This window comes from Lepidochelys olivacea (genome assembly GCF_965140295.1).
Source record: "Lepidochelys olivacea isolate rLepOli2 genome assembly, chromosome: 3".
NCBI classification, from domain to species: Eukaryota; Metazoa; Chordata; order Testudines; family Cheloniidae; genus Lepidochelys; species Lepidochelys olivacea.
In genome coordinates, this window is record NC_140413.1 from 135756256 (window position 1) to 135772787 (window position 16532).

General features: G+C 42.5%; 1 protein-coding gene across 1 annotated transcript in view; it reads right to left on the reverse strand.

The window, feature by feature from the left end:
• Positions 1 to 6763: 6763 nt before the first annotated feature.
• NID1 (nidogen 1) overlaps positions 6764 to 16532 on the reverse strand; it is an 80346-nt gene continuing 70577 nt past the window's right edge. Inside the window, exons 17-20 of the mRNA XM_084622891.1 lie at positions 14475 to 14632; positions 12088 to 12211; positions 10688 to 10800; positions 6764 to 8675 (exon numbers count right to left, since the gene is read on the reverse strand). Of these exons, the coding sequence (XP_084479017.1) occupies positions 8554 to 8675; positions 10688 to 10800; positions 12088 to 12211; positions 14475 to 14632 (517 nt within the window). The 3' untranslated portion in view covers positions 6764 to 8553. The remainder of the gene's footprint in view (positions 8676 to 10687; positions 10801 to 12087; positions 12212 to 14474; positions 14633 to 16532) is intronic.

The following is a 16532-nucleotide window of genomic DNA, read 5'->3' on the forward strand; positions in this document are numbered from 1 at the left end:
CTCAAGGCCGATGCCCACCCATGGTTTGCACGGTCACTCCATCTGCCTGCAGCTCCACTCACAGCCTCAGGAACCACAGCATCCTCTTCATGGCCCAGCCCTCCAGCAATGTGATTGTCCATGCTCCCCTCTTCCAGAGGAGCTTTAGCTCTCAGTAGTTCCAGGCAGTCCACTCACCTACTGGCTAGTAGGGGAACCCAGGCGCACCCTCTTCTCTGAATTCCAGCCTGAAGACCCTCAGCTCAGCTCTCTAAGCCTTCTCTCTCTGGGCTCACTACTCTGTCCCTGGGCTGCTTCCTGCCACTGGTTCCCCTTTTCTTCTTAAGCCTACCAATCCCCAAAAGCCACCTCCATCTTCCCAAAGAGTGAATACAGCCTCCACTCACTCCTCCTTTCTCCTGGGAGTGTTTGCCTTTTCCCAACAGCCCCTTCTGCTTTCAGCTCCTGGGCTTTATAGGCCCCACCTATCGCTGCCCAGCTGAGCTTCCTTAATCAATGCCTAATGGGTTAATTGGCTCATCAGGCCTGCATTCAACCCTGCAGAGTGAGTGGGGGGCAGTCACCCCATCACACTTACCAGTTTGCCCACATCTACTTGGGGGTATGAAAGATGGCTCTGTGAGAATGCAGAAAGGTTCCTTATAATTAGAGCTGAAGGAATGATTTGTAACTAATAATTTGTTCAACAAAGTCAGCTTCTCTCTGCTCACAAAATAGCAAGATTTTGAATCATGACTTCCTTGTGTTTATTGCTTGCAAGTATTCTGTCATCTTTGGTCATGTGTTAACTTTATGGGTATGTCTGCATTATGACAATAAACCTGCAGCACTAAGTCTCACAGCCCAGGTCAGCTGACTCTGGCTGTGGGGCCAAAAGTATCAGTCTAGATCAATGGTTCTCAACTTATTGCACATTGTTACCTGGGCCACAGGGGCTGGCAGTGGCAGCCCAGACCCTGTCCCCCACCACGCAGGGCAGGCTGGCTGCCCACTCCGGTTCCCTGCTGTGCCGCTGCCCCAGAGCTTATGGGGCCAGGTGGCTGCCTCAGACCCCAGAGCCCATAGGGCCAGCCAGGAGCCCTCACCCTGGACCCTCACTGCATGGCTGTCCAGGAGCTTATGGGGCTGAGTGGCTGCCCCTGACCCCATGGGGCAGGCCGGGAGCCCAGAGCCCAGACCGGCTGGGCAGCCTGGACCCATCCCCTCTCCATGCCAGGCAGCCGGGAACCTGGGACCCTGGCACGCAGCCAGCCTTTAGCACACAGCTGAGCTGGGCCACAGCCGTGTACTAATTGGGCCGCATGGGGCCCGCAGGCCAAGAACGGCTGGTGTGGATGTTTGGGCTGTGTCCGGAGCCCAGGCTCTGAGACCTTCTCACCTCACAGGGTCCTAGAGGCCAGGCTTAGCCAGAGCCCAGATACTTTCACTGCAACTTTATAGCCTTGCAACCTGATCCAGCTGATCCAAGCCAGTCACGGCCAATCTCCAGGTCTTTTATTGCAGTGTAGACCAGTGGTCCCAAACTTTTCAGGGTTGTGCCCCTTACCCCTGTCCTCCTCCCCCTGAGTAGGGCTGGGAGCGGGTCCATGGCTCTGGGCGGTAGGGGGGACATGGACAGGGGTAAGGGGGCTGAGACTGGGGGTGGGTCTGAGGCCAGGAGTGGGTCTGGGGCCGGGGACAGAGTTGTGGCCAGGGGCTAAGGCTGGGGACAGGAGCAGAGCTGCAGCCAGGCTGCGGTGGGGGCCAGCAGCCACTTCCAGCCAGGAATGGAGCTGCAGCCAGGCTGCAGTGGGGGCCAGCAGCCAGTTCCAGCCCACACCTCCAGCCAGGAATGGCGCTGCAGCTAGGGGCCAAGAGTGGGGGCAGGGTTGGGAGCAGAGCCCCAGCTGGGCCCACACCCTGGAGCAGAGCTGCGATGAGGCTGGGGATGGGGCCAGGACCATAGCTGGGGGTGGGGCCAGAGCAGAGCTGTAGGGGGGACTGGGTGGCACTCCCTCCCCGCCCCCCTGTGGGGGCTGGCCTGGGCCTGCCGTACCCCCACAAACATTCCTCCACGCGCCCCAGGGGGTGCGCCCTACAGTTTGGGGACCACTGGTGTAGACGTATCATTGTCTATAAATAATTGATATTTGAGATGTGCTGGTTACTTGTGATTAGTGAGATTGTCCCCCTTCTCTAATTCCAACATCCTGCTACAATAAAATATCAAAGGCAGACCACAAGTTACTGCTATTACCCCTATCCGGCTTAGAACAGAATAATTTTCACAATTATTTTGTAACAGTTGGATATTAGAAAAACACTTCAGTGCACCTCATAAACAGCTGAACCACTCAGTGCTTAATTTAACTTTCTGAGGATCCACCATCAGTACTTGTTATGAGTACGTTTAGAGGGGACAACATAAGCATCTTTCTCCTATTTTCCTCACCTACAGACCCCCACAAAAATGCCAGTAAAGCCAACAGCAGAATTCAAGTGGAGAAGAATCTGAACAAAACAGATGATTTAAGTGGTTATTACGTAAACTCCTGCCAAATCCCTAGATACATATCTTAGATTCTGAAGGCAACACTTAGTCCTTATAAACAGGACAATTGCGGGAGGCTTCTTAAAATTGTACAGTCTATTTCTTTAAATGTTTCACAACCTAATTTATGGCAACATCTTCATTTTCCATCAGATTTCTGTACTGTTGCCAAACTTTCTCCAGAGCAATATACTATGAAATGTTGCACTGAGAAACAGACCGTATTCAACCCAAGGTTAAATTGATGCAACATGACACTGCCATTGAGGGTCCATTCATCCTCTTATCCTCGAATAAATCACCTATCATTCTTAATTATATTCATGCGAGTTAAAATCTAACATCTTGTGACAAAATTGTGTAATCAGATAAATGCAGGTCAAGCAGTCTGCCAAACTGGAACAGTAACCAAGAGAATGTTGGGCCTCTGCAAACTATCCTGGGCTACCAGCAGCACCATGAGAAGTGAATTCCATGGAGATGATAAGCAATGGGAATCAAAAGCAAATCTACAACAACAATTCCTCCTGTTTCTCACACGCAGGCGTGAGGACCAGACCCACAATTTAATTCAGGTTTAGATGTATCCTTCTTGGAAGGATAATTTCAAATGGTATAAAATTTGAGACATACTTCATAGCAACATACGTTATGGCAAGTTTTCAGCTTTATTTCTTTAAGTGACTGCTTCTTCCCTATTGTGTAGGGTAAAGTGCCCCTGCAAGTGGATTTTACAGTGAAAGATTTTAAAAGCTGTCTACAGGATTAAGACACTTATCTTCCGTTGGAGGTTGATGTTTTCTGTCCTAACACTTATGCTTTATTTTTGGAGGTTGATGTTTTCTGTCCTAACACTTATGCTTTATTTGCACTGCATCGTATGGGTCCCTCCTGACGAGCCTGATACTATGATGAACTCAGTGCTGAGTAACAAATTTTCCTTTCTTTCCAGATCTTCGCTGACACTATTTTAAAGCGCCACAGGGCCAAATCCTGCTCCTAAGTACTGTGGATTCACAACTGCAATGGAAAACAGAATTCACCTTTTGTTGCTTAATACATTAGCATAGTGTAACAATACACATTCTGAAACTTATACAAGTAGATCTGAATGAAAGCATTTCAAAAACTGTTTAACTGACATCTCTAATAAATGAGAACTATTTTACCCTTGTCCTCCCCCATCCATTCTCTGCTTAAATTTCTTTTTTACTTTACCATTGAGTAAAGCCTCTCTCCTACAGTTTTCACTCTCCTGCAAATGTTTTCTTTTGAAGTATTTTCCTCTTGTTTTCTTTTGAAAGGCAAGAAAATCTGAACTCTAAACTTTGACAAGCCTTTTTTTAATACTCCACAGCACCCAAGGAGAAAGAGGTAGTTGATCTCCAGTCCCAAACTCACCATTTTTAAAATAAATTTGCACAGCACCTTTCAACTCAAAGCACTTCACAGATAATGTATATACCAGCACCACTGAAATGCAGCTACCTGCGAGGTAGAGGATGAGAGCCAACTGGTGCATAGCAGTTGACACTCGGGGATGAAGATGGATGGGGAAATTCCGCCAGGAACTGCAGGGAAAGTCCTGAATTTTATGCCATGCAGTCTTTAATGGTCAGACAGAGGAAGCAAGATACTCAGATTTTTATACATACTCCCAAACGGTAAACTGTAGAATGATGAAAAGCTGAGTCAATCCTTTTAAGAAGACAAATTCAAAATTAATACCAGGAAATACTCTTTCCACACAAAGTATAATTAGACTGTGGAACTCAGTGACGCAGGATCTCATTGAGACCAAAAATTTAGCAAGATTCAAATCTGATGTTTCAGGGTTTAAACCAATCTCTAACTCTTAAGGATTAGGACGAGTCCTACATAGGGGCTGGGGATTAGGCAGATTACCACATTTACCTTCACTGGTGTTTCTTGAACCTTCTTCTGACAGTGGTTAGCACCAGATGCTTCAGAGACAGGATACTGGACTAGATGGACCCTGGCTCTGATCCAGTCTGGCAATTCCTACATTCCTATGTTGCAGGGTCTTTAGGAATTCTTTACCTGATGCTTAGGCCACTAAGCAAACCCTCTATATGAAGTTTCCCCCAGTGGAAACTTCTAATATTCTCAGTACAAATCATTTAAATTTTTCTTATTTAAAACATTACTTATGTCTGGTTAGGATTGTACTGCAAGTCAGTAGCAACTACCCTTCACTGACTACTGGCTTTTTTCAGATGTGTGGGGGTGTAATTCATGTGTAATGATTACATCAAGGATTTTACTCTGAAAAAGTAAATCTATAAAAATGGCATCATGTTTGTTGTGTCTGATTCCATTTCAATTGTGCTTGGTTTATAACTTAAAATAGACTTTCTCTGTCAGCTCCACAAACTCAGTGTGAGCTCTAAGACCCAAGTTGAGGCCTTCTCTATGACATCAGTAATAAAGATTCTGCAGGTCCGATTAGGTCTTCAGTGAAACCTGTATACTCTCATTGCTTTTAGTTGGTTTGCACAGAACTAGTGGTTTGGAATTAAGCAAACAAGTCTGGTCATGATGCACAAGGAGGAACAAACCATGCTTCCACCCTCTGAGCTGCATTGACTCTATAGTGCTAACAGGAATAAAATCAGTGAAAACTTTGTTTTATTCAAGTCAGGCAGTACGACGCTGAATACACTAGGAGCAAATCTGTTGAGGAAGAAGGCGTCACTTTAATGTATTTATTTTTCAGAGCATTCCTAGAGGTTTTAAAATATGAAAAAAAAACCCATAAAACAGTTTATCCAGTAGTGCTGCTTGATGGTGCGTATCCCTAGGGCAGTAGTTCCCAAACTTGTTCCACCGCTTGTGCGGGGAAAGCCTTTGTTTGTTTACTTGCCGCATCTGCAGGTTCGGCTGATCGCGGCTCCCACTGGCTGTGGTTCACTGCTCCAGGCCAATGGGAGCTGCTGGAAGCGGTGGCCAGTACGTCCCTCGGCCCGCGCTGCTTCCAGCAGCTCCCATTGGCCTGGAGCAGCGAACTGCAGCCACTCGGAGCCACGATCGGCCGAGCCTGCGGACACGGCAGGTAAACAAACCGGCCCGGCCCGCCAGGGGCTTTCCCTGCACAAGCGGCGGAACAAGTTTGGGAACCACCCCCTTAGGATATGTATTGTCCCTGGATAGTAGGAGTAGCTGTAATGGTTTAGTACGATTAAGCTGCCACTGAAATAAATTGCAAAACTCTTACTGTGTTCATATTTTCAACGTAGCACTCTGTAAATCTGGTTTCACTTTGGGCATCCTGCTGCTGCCTATTCAGAATGTCTAGGCAAACTGTGAAGGTGATTTTTAGATCTTCTCCTGTTTTGTCTTACACACATACAAAACACCTAGGAAATGCCATACAAAACCTCCACTGTCTTATGAGAAAATTAAGATTGAAAAAAGTTAAGCACTCTAAAATCAGAAAATACCAAAGTTAAGACTGTGTAAACTTAATTCTGCCTCTCTGTGTCAAGGCATTATTTATATGACCACATACCGGCACCGCAGGACTTCTCCCACACATAACAGGGCAGAGTTAAGGTTCAACATACAGATTTAACTTTGGTATTTCCTAGTTTAGAGGTTATTGTTTGGGGTTTTTTTAATACAGAATTATATGATATTTATGACACTCAGACTCAGTGTTATCTTGGAATGGGAGGTCCCAAAGGAGATAAGACACCATTCAGGACATGTGTGACAGCCAAAGCAGAACACAGAATAGATGCCAATAAGTCTTACCAGACCAACCTCTTCATTCAAATCTTTCCTTAAAATATACTTTTTAGATAATCCACTAAAGACAGATGTGTATAATTAAAAAACCTGTATGTCTTTAAGATTGGCTCTTTATCCAATGCCCTATGGGCCAGATCCAAAGCCAACAGAAAAAACTCTCATTGACTACAATGTGCTTTGGATCTGGCCCTGAACTGCATGGTCTAATTTAGACCCTAGTCTTGCAGTTGATTCTGGATGGCTTTCAGTGCAATTGACTTCAATGGAAGTACTTGCAGGCGCCCGGGTGCTCTTGCATGGAGTCAGTTGAGGGATTGGGGCTTTAGGATCAATCAAATCTTGGGAACAAATCTTACTCTGGTCTACACAGTGACCAAGTTACGATGGTGCACTAAAATTCACCATCAGAAAATTTAAGAATACAAGACACCACTTGGTCGTGCAGGCAAAAGACATTTTTATACAAAAAATTCTTTATTGGCTGTACTACAAATAGCTGTACAGAGTGTAAACTTTAATGTATCACCTGATATTTGAATAATTCTGGAGGAACAGTTATTAAGCACCTTCATTTCAGTACATTATTGGTATTTACAGTTTTAAGACACATTAAAGTATATGAATACAATGAATTAAAAGTTATTAAAAGTTACACAAAAACGTTAACATTCTATATGGCATTTGATATTTTTGAGATAAATACATAATTAAAAAGGAAATTGTCAGATAGTTCAAGCTCAAAATTGGCTCTGTTATAGCAATGTTATAATCTGGAGGAGAACGGTCTCAGTTTTTTTAACTATAGCCTGGGGGTTTTTATTGTAATTTATCCCTGTGACCAAGAGATTATAAAGACAGCTATTTAGATACATGACTCTCACAATCACATTTGGTTCTTCTACTGCAGATAAGATAACCAGCCTGCAGCAGCAGGAGCAAAAGTTAAATCCTGTTCCCAGAAATGGTCTGCTGCAGCAGGGTTTATTAAAGGGTTTTATCATTACAATGTGTAATCTCTTATGAAACCTGTGCTGGATTTTCCTAACTGCTCTGCACGCATTGCTGTCAGTGGAGACACGCTCCATCTTCACACCCATTTCCAGCACAGATGTTTTGCCCTTGCTGTAAACTGACACATGAACAGGGCTTTTTTTTTTTTTAAAGCCCTGTGAGATTGTCAAAAGTGTTGCCTAACAAATACTCAACTGTCTTGGTTGTTCATGGTCTGTAAGAAAAGAAAATATCCAGGTTTGCCACAAAGAAAAAAAATTGGTAGGGCAAAATGGAAGTGTCATTTTCAAGCTTATAAAATAGTATCACAAAAATAGGAAATTGAAGATTTTAAAAAATACTTGACAGTCTCCCTTTAAAAACACAACACCAATCAATCGCCATTCTTTGATGAGTTATGGGAATTGGCATTTGTATCCCAAGTCTCAACTTTGGAGATATCCAAAAGCTATTCAATAAGTGTCCACTAGCAAGACAAAAAATAAACCTCTTGGGAAAATCCAGGGAAAATTTCACAATACCCACTAAAGTATTGCTGGTAGTAAGATGATTGCACACAGTATGAAGAGGCAACATGAACCAGTACAGGAGCTATCCCTGTGCTAAAGCATATTGGTTAACTTCCCGTAACATTATCAATAGCCAAAAAGCAAAGGTTTAAGAGAGCAGCTTTAATGTATAAAGGCTTTGGCAGCTGAGGGGGATGTATTAAAGCACTGTGGAGTTCATGTTGCCAAGGGATGTTCTCACGCACCCACTGACCATCCTTTGGACGACAGGCTTACTGCCTAACAGGAAGCTGAATTTGTGACCCTGCTGCACCGCTGCTGGGCTACAGCATTCCAGTCTGTAGCTGAATCGTTGTGTGCTCCAATGCACAGCACAGTCAGTGGTGCTCAAAATTCCCATGTCTCAGGCACATCAGGATTTGAGACACCCCATAAAACACAGGGTACGATAATTTTACTGGGAGGTTCAGAGCCCAGCACAGGAGCAAATGAGCCCCCAAGCTCCTCTTTAAAGGCAAGAAGGTGATGCTGCAGGGCGTGGGACCCTCCCTGGGCAGCACAGACTTACCTGAATGCCACCATGCTGTGCTATGGTGTATGTGTTGTGGCTTGCCCCCTGTAAGCAGCATGGAGCTTATCTTTACTGTCTTCATTTTACGCTGATAGCTGTGAACTATTTACAGTACTTTTCCCAAGGGAGACTCTGTTCTAACACATTTCCTGGTTTAGCGCTCAGTTTCTCTCTATACAATCCACTCCAACTGTGTTGTCAGGGCAGCGGCAAGAGCGGCCTTCTGGGGTAGCCAGGCATAAATGAGTACAGCCTCCGTTATTCACTGTGCAATAGTTATGCCCTATAAGTGAAAAGGAGTTTACATATTAAAAAAGCCTTCTAGGGTAAACCAGTTCATATAGTAGAAAAACCAGGAACGTTACAGAAAATATAAACCACGCCAGAGTTAGGGCTGCAAGTGCTTTACGTTTGATTTCTGATTGATCAGCTCCTGAGTATCATCCCCTCAGTACCCATCAGATACCAAGTACCAATCTGGATATCATGTAATGGAGCAAGTGGCAGGTGTCTGGAGTTGGGGATGATGTCAGAATGGACGGGGAAAGGTCCACAGGGAGCAGCAGTGATTGCATAGGAAAGGAAAAAAGGGTTTCTGAGTTTGGTTACAGGCAACATGAAGGACTATACTTAAAAAGCGTATCCAGAACTTTAACGTTCATAGTTAAATAAAATGCAGAGACAGTCAGTGAGTGAATGAGTGAACAGAAAGAAAGAAAAGGAGAGGACTCCGTCCAGAATCCTAAGAGATGTCATCCAAATAAAGGAGAAAGGGGAGGATGAGGAGCCATTAAAGGAGATGGTGAAGGAGTGTTCAAGCAAAGCAGAATAAGCAAGAAAGAAAGCAGTGTGCACTGGAAGCCAAGGGGAGGAAGTGGAAGAGACAGTATCAGAAGTAGTATATAGACCAAAGATGACGAGGTCACAGAGAAGAAGGTCATTAGTGACAATGTTTCACTTTAGTGGTGAGGGAGCAGCCAGATTTGAGGAGTCTAAGACAGAGAGAGTTAACTGTATATCTCCATGATTTGAGGGGCAGGGAGTCAGGATAGTATTTAGAGAGGCAAGTTAGATCATGAGATTTTCTTTTTAAAATGGACACAAAAACATGTTTGGAGAGAGAGACAGACCCCCCCCCCCCCCAATGAAACAGAACAGAGAAAGCTGGCCATGAAAAAACGTAAACTCACATTTGCTTAGATGGTTAGCTCTGTGGGGCAAGGACTCTCTCTTTGTTATGTACGTACATTGCCTAACACAGTAGGGCCCCAAGGTGCTACCGTAATACATATAATAAAAAACATTTAACACATTTCTCAATGAAGATATCTATATACTCATCCTTTTTTAATCATGCACTGTGGTAAGTAAGCACCTACATTAAACTACTCAAAATCAATAGCAAAATATCCTTTGAACACAAACTCTGTCACAATCTTGGTCTCAGCTGAAAAGAAAAATCTTACAAATCTAGCATCATTGTAATCCTAAAACATGAACTTTCTGTCGACAGCCAGACTGAATTTGGCCAGAAATAACAAGACTAAACAGTGGCATTAATTCCCAGAGAAACAAAAATTATTATTTCAAGGATATTAATTTCCTCCTCTAAGCCTCTATTGCTCAAGCTAAGTATGAAAAACAAGAGAAATAAAGAATATTGTTTCTCTGAAAAGAATTACCATTGACCATTACCAATTCCCAAGAGGCTTTTGGGACACGTGAATATTTATGGATATAACTCAAAAGCTTAACATTTACATAGGGCGAGAATGACTTTGCCTATTCTACCACCTACTGCTTCTTTAACTCTTCCTTTTTTAAAAACACAGGATTATTGATCCCAGCAGGAAGACTGAGACACTTCTATAGTTATGAATTTAAAATAAAATGAGGCCTAACTAGTGCCCTTGGGGACAGATAAAACATTCTGTTTAGCTGACTGACAATTGTGTGCGTTATTAAAATGGTGCTTGAACTGGTTGCATAACATGGACCCCATCTTAAGAGAGAGTGTCTTGTACACGCACTTGCCCCTCCCATTCATGACTGAACAGGCCACCAATTCCCCTCCTATTCATGATTCCGTAACGTTCCTATGGAGGTTATAGCAATTGCTTACATGGACAAAGCTGTATTTTTAGAATCCATTCATGTTAAGAGATGGAAACCATGTGACCAGTCTGCTTTCCACCAACCAACAGCAAGTACTCTGTGGGCCATAGCTTGGGAACTGCTGGATACCTACATTCACTTTCTATAGCTCCCCGAGAAACATAGGGATTTTGTGATTACCTTGTGGGCACTGAGCAAAAGCTGTAGTTATTCCATAAAGACGGGCGCGTTTGTGGGGCTGGAAGTTATCGTTCTCTTTTGAAATTGTGCGATCCACAGCTATAACAGCGTCCCTACAGTACACAAAAAGAAAAGTGTAAAGGTGAGCGAGGGCTTTCCCCTAAGATGACCTCAGAAGAAAAATACTGGAAGAGGAAGCACCAGATACCTTTTTACATTTTAACACCCTGCCAACTAGTAATGCTGAATCACACACAGGCAGACCAGAGAGTAGCCAGTATCCCCAAGCATGAAGAACCCCAGGGTCGGATTTGTTTGATACAGAATCCCACTTCTGTTAGGCAACCCAAATATGTCACAGCCCTGATTCTGGGGAGCAGAGGGATCTTCTAGTAGCAGGGCAAAAGTCTTTTTTGGGAGGAAGGAAAAGGTAAACATAGGCCACTCAGTCTGACCGCATCCCTCTAGGGAACGAGTTTATTGGTAATTTAAATACTCTTCTCCCCTACAATATTATTCCTGGCACGGCCACGATGGAACGATCCATTGTTATGGACAATGTTCCACTTCAAGAGAAATCTGACATTCAGAATTAGAAGGGTAGGAGTTCAGCCACGAAGGTGCAGTTGTTGCCTGCTGTCAACAAAAGGCGATGGGCTGGCAGAATGGTGACATTTTCCGCTTCCCGTTTTTAAATGGCATTCTGAAGTAATATTTCACAGATATTGGGTTCAACCTTGGAAACTTTTAGTCATGTGAATAGCCCTTACTCCCTGTTACTCCCAGTAGCCCTGTTGAAATCAGTGGAACTATTTGTTCAAGAGTCTTGCAGATAAAGTCTTGGTCACATGTTTATATGGATTAAAAACAAACTACTGGTATTTTAAAAACATTTAGTCTGGAATCTCATGTGCAAATTTTAGTAAAGTCAGCCTAGATCATAATGTGGCTTAAATCACCTGCCTACAGCAAACAAAAATAACTGTTGTCAACAGCTAAAATGTTTTCTTCTTCTTATTGACTGAACAGTTACATACTAATAAGGATAAGAAGAGCTTCAAATAATCAATTTCTGTCCTAAACCTCAAAATAAGTGCTGCCATAAGACATATTAAACCACCCCCTCATATTAAACCTATCCCTCTCACGTTCAGCATTAAAAGCATCTTTAGAGAACAAATTATTAAATTGAGAAAACAGTTAACTAGAAACATTAATACATCCAACTCTGAATTTCCACTACGCCCTGCCTCAGCTGATTGCCTGGAGAGAAAAAAAATAAAATCTCTAAGGAAGAATACACTCGCTGCCAAGAGAACAGACGCAGTGAACCTCAGTTTCTACCAGGCAGAAGACCAGACTAAAATACAACTACATAATTTCTTAAACAGATAACCTACCTCCTCCAGTCTGTGTAATATAAATTCTTCCCATAGCTTGTAATACTAAAAGGATACTGGACTCCTTCAAGGATCTTTCGTCGACCAAGTTGATTGGGATTCATACATTCCACCCTCTTGGTGCCTGTACACAATAAAACAATTTAGTCTTTGTATATGACAAACAGTTCTTTTTTGGGGGGAGGGGAGAAAGGGAAGCACAAGGACATAATCAAAAGAGCATGCATAGAGTATAATTTCCTCAAAGTCCTCCTCCCCCCTACCAAATACTTGTCCAGATCACGTCTCCTTATATGCCAAGCACCAAACCTTTTATAAAATGTCTCATTTATTCCTATGTGCCCACTTTGGTAGATCAGTGTTATGCCTGTGGGACTCCATTAGAACGACAGATGAAAGCCCATTCAGGTCCTTGTCTGGATATTCAGTTGGACTGAAAGATTACAGCAGCAGCTGCTGAAGATTGCCAGGGAAAATCTGTGCATATACGACAAATTTTGCTCACAAAGAGTGCGGGCCTGGCTGTCCTAAAGATTAAAGGATGATTTATCCACAGAAGATTTACAGCCTGGGGAGCAGCAGTGAAAGTTTCTCCACAGTGCCTCGCCAGTATACCGTGACTCTCAGCTGGGGACAGAGCAATTCTTTGACTCAGAAGACAGCTGAACCTCAATGCCCATTTAATTCTGTGCCTCTCTGCTGGGGCGACTGGAAGAGTGCTATGGTGCCAATATTGCAAAAGGGCAAGCTGGATGATCTGGCTGACTATAGTCTGGGTTAGCCTGACATTAATCCTGGGCAAAGATAATGGAAAAGCTGATAATTATTAAAGAATTAAGAAATAAGAATGGGATGAATGTCAGTCAAAACAGTTTAATGGAAAATAGTTCTTGTCAAAGAAATCCAATTTAATTCTTTCATGAAATTACAAGTTTGGTTGATAAAGATAACTGCAAAGATGTAATATACTTAAGACTTTTGTAAGGCACATGACATTCTCATTAAATATACAATATCAATAGAACACACATTAAATAGATTAAGACAGCTAGCTGACAAATCTAAAAAATAGTTGTCAATGGGGAATTGTCATCAAATGGGGGTGTTTCTCGAAGAGTTCCACAGGGTTTAATTCTAGATCTGATGCTATTCAACTTCATCAGAAATCTGGAAGTAAATATAAAATCACTGCTGATAAAATTTGTGGATGACTCAAAGATTTGCCATATGGTAAATAATGGTAAAGATAGGGCAGTCAAATAGAGCAATATGGTACGATGTGCCCATTCAAACAAAAAGTGTGTTAATTCAGCCAAATGCAAAAGTATATGTCTAGGAACACAGAATTCAGACCATACCTATGGAAAGGGGGCTGTATTCTGGGAAGCAGTGACCCTGAAAAGGACTTAGGGGTCATAGGGGACAAGCAACTGATTGTGAGCTCCTGGTGCAATGCTGTGACAAAACAGCCTAATGCAATCCTTGGATGTATAAACAGGGGAACACTGAGGAGGAGCAGAGAGGCAATTTTGCCTCGGTACATGGCATTGGTGAGATCGACACTGGAATATTGCATACAATTCTGGTGTCCACATTTTTAAAAAGATGTTGAAAAATTGGAGCGGGTGCAGAGAAGAGCCACACACACCAAAAAAAAAAAAAAAAAAAAAGATTCAAGGGCTGGAGAAAAATGTCTTCTACTGAGAGATTTAAAGAGATCAATCTGTTCAGCTTATCAAAAAGATGGAGAGGTAACTTTATTTCAGTGTATAAGTACCTTCACAGGGGAGAAAATACTGGATACTAAAGGAGTCTCTAGTGGAGAAAGACATAACAAGTATCAGTGGCTGGAAGCTAAAATCAGACAAATTCAAATGAGAAATCAGGCACACGTTTTTAATCGTGTAGATGATTAATCACTGGAACAAGCTACCAAGAGAAGTTGTAGATTGTCTATAACTTGTTCCTTCAACTAAAGGCTGGATACCTTTCTGGAAGACATGGTTAAGGTCAAACACAAGTAACTGGGCTCATTCAAGGGGTAACTGGATGAAGTTCTATGGCCCTAGACTCGATGAATCAAGGGCTAAATACGGATTAAAGATATACTTGCTTGCAGCAAACACAAAATAAGTCTACAGCAGACCTAGTGCTTTCTCCTTTCAGAACTAAAATCCTTCAGCTTGTAAACCTACTTTTGGTGAATCAGCAAGAGTTAATAAATAAAACAGTGGATACTCTGGGGTATGACTCTCAAGCCTGAGAAAAAATGAAGTCTAAACAACTCAAAGCATTTGCTCATGAGTCATGCTGTGCATCATTGCACTGGTTACCATGTTTAGCCTGTTATGCATTGTGAATATGAACATTTCAGCACCTCTCTTTACCTGCATCAACCCAACACAGCATTGAGGAGTAGGTGTCAAATGTCAGACCATTTGGTAATCCCAGATCATCTTTAACAAGAATCCTTCTGTTTGTGCCATCCATGTATGAAGTTTCAATTTTAGGAGCATCTCTATTCCAGTCAGTCCAGTAAAGATTTCTGAATAGGAAGAAAAGGAAAAAAGTTAAAATAACTGATCAATCCGAAGTGATTTTTCTTTTTTTTTACATAAAGGAAAACTTTTAAGGAAACAAAAGAGGAAACAGGGAACATTTAGATAGAATGGCAGAAAGCAGCATATTTGATCTTGATAGAAGATACTGAAGTATAGTGAAGTAGCATCACTTTAAAACAAAATTCATTTTCTAGCATTGGGTAGAAGCTCATTTACCAGGTGCCAAACAGAAAAATCCATTTCAACGATACAAAGTCAGTCCAGGTAAAAACAAACCACCTGCCCTGAGGCTGATTAGTGGGAGAATTCAGCACATATGTATGTATTTACTTTAATTCAACATTTTCTTCAGTATAACTTGGAAGAATATTTACCAACAGATCCGAACCAGAGGCAACTTCTCATCAACTAGAGTCAGTTGTCTGAAAAACCTCACGAGACTCAGAGCATTAACTGCCGCTAGTTCAACCTTTCGCCCACCGTTTTATTAATACTTTGGCTACATTCCCTGAAGCTGCCAACTAATACGCCAACCCTGCTGAAGTCAATGAGGTTCCACCCAGGTACTTGGGCCCACCCATGCAAATCTGTTTGCATGATCGGGAGACCCTTTACTTATACAACTTACTGGATATACCACATTTTCCATGAAGAGGAAAATTAGTGGCACTACTCCTTTATTTAGTCTTAAATATCTGCATTTTGAGCTGTCACATACATGCTCCTTTCACCAAAAATCTTGTTCAGTTAACATCTGGAAGGAGGATGACCCTTCCAAAGACTCTCCTTGAGAAATCTAGTCAGGATTCCATGATATATTCCCCAGTTCTCCCTTATGAACATTTCAAATTTTTGTTGCATTGCCTGAGTAGTCCTTGTTCATTACAGAAAGCTGCACTAATTTTGTTTAGCACAACTTCCTAGAAGTTCATGTGACTGGAAAAAAAAAACACAACAAAACAAAAACCTTTCATTCAGTTGTATTGGAAATTAAGTATTTTGAGTGAAATGACTCTTCTTGTTGGCAAACATGTTCCTGGAAAATGGCATTTCGGACAACAGCAGTTTAAGACCCCACGTATAAGAGTATGGAAATCAGTTTGTGCCCAACTTGCATTATCAATAGTTTACGAGTATTTAAATTAAACATAAAAAAATTTTGCATTAAACAGAGGGGCAGAGGGGTCAAGCCTGAGTGGTGCTGCAACCCTATGCATCAGATCACAATGACTTTAGGAGGGAGCTGTGCCCAGCCCTGTGGGACAGGAGTTGCCGGGGCAAGGTGTGTGTGTGGTGGGTGGGCTCACTCTCCAAACCCCCTACCTCTCTTTACTAGGCCTGGATTAGGGCTGTGGTCCCAGGGTGCTGCTACAAGTGGTCGATGCCCTCTTAGCAAAGTGAGAAGGAGGTGGCAGCAGTGGAGAAGGATAAGAAGGATGCTGGCCTATTGCCCCTTCCTTTCTCATGAATTTGGACCCTGGGAGGGTTGCAAAAAAAGGCTTACTTACTACATTGTAATGGGCATTCGTTTTATATCTCTCCTCAAGTCGTATATTGTTTGTTAACGCTGCACACCAGTAATGTGCTGTGAAGGTAATTTGTTATGGAGGTTACTTTTTTATTTTTATTTTTGTATGCTGCTGAGGATTGAGATAGGAATTTTAAACAATGAAAGAAAGAAACAGAGTCCTAAGACAACGCTAGGGAAAAATGTGCTAAACCACGAACAAGATGCTACCATAAAATTCATTGGAATGAGTTGGTGTAATAGAACAAACAGGGACCACTATATAGTGCTCATCCCCTAACACTTGCGACTTGCCTTAGTATTTGTAGTATTCTAGACAGACAACATAATGTGCATAGGACAGTTTAAGAAATACC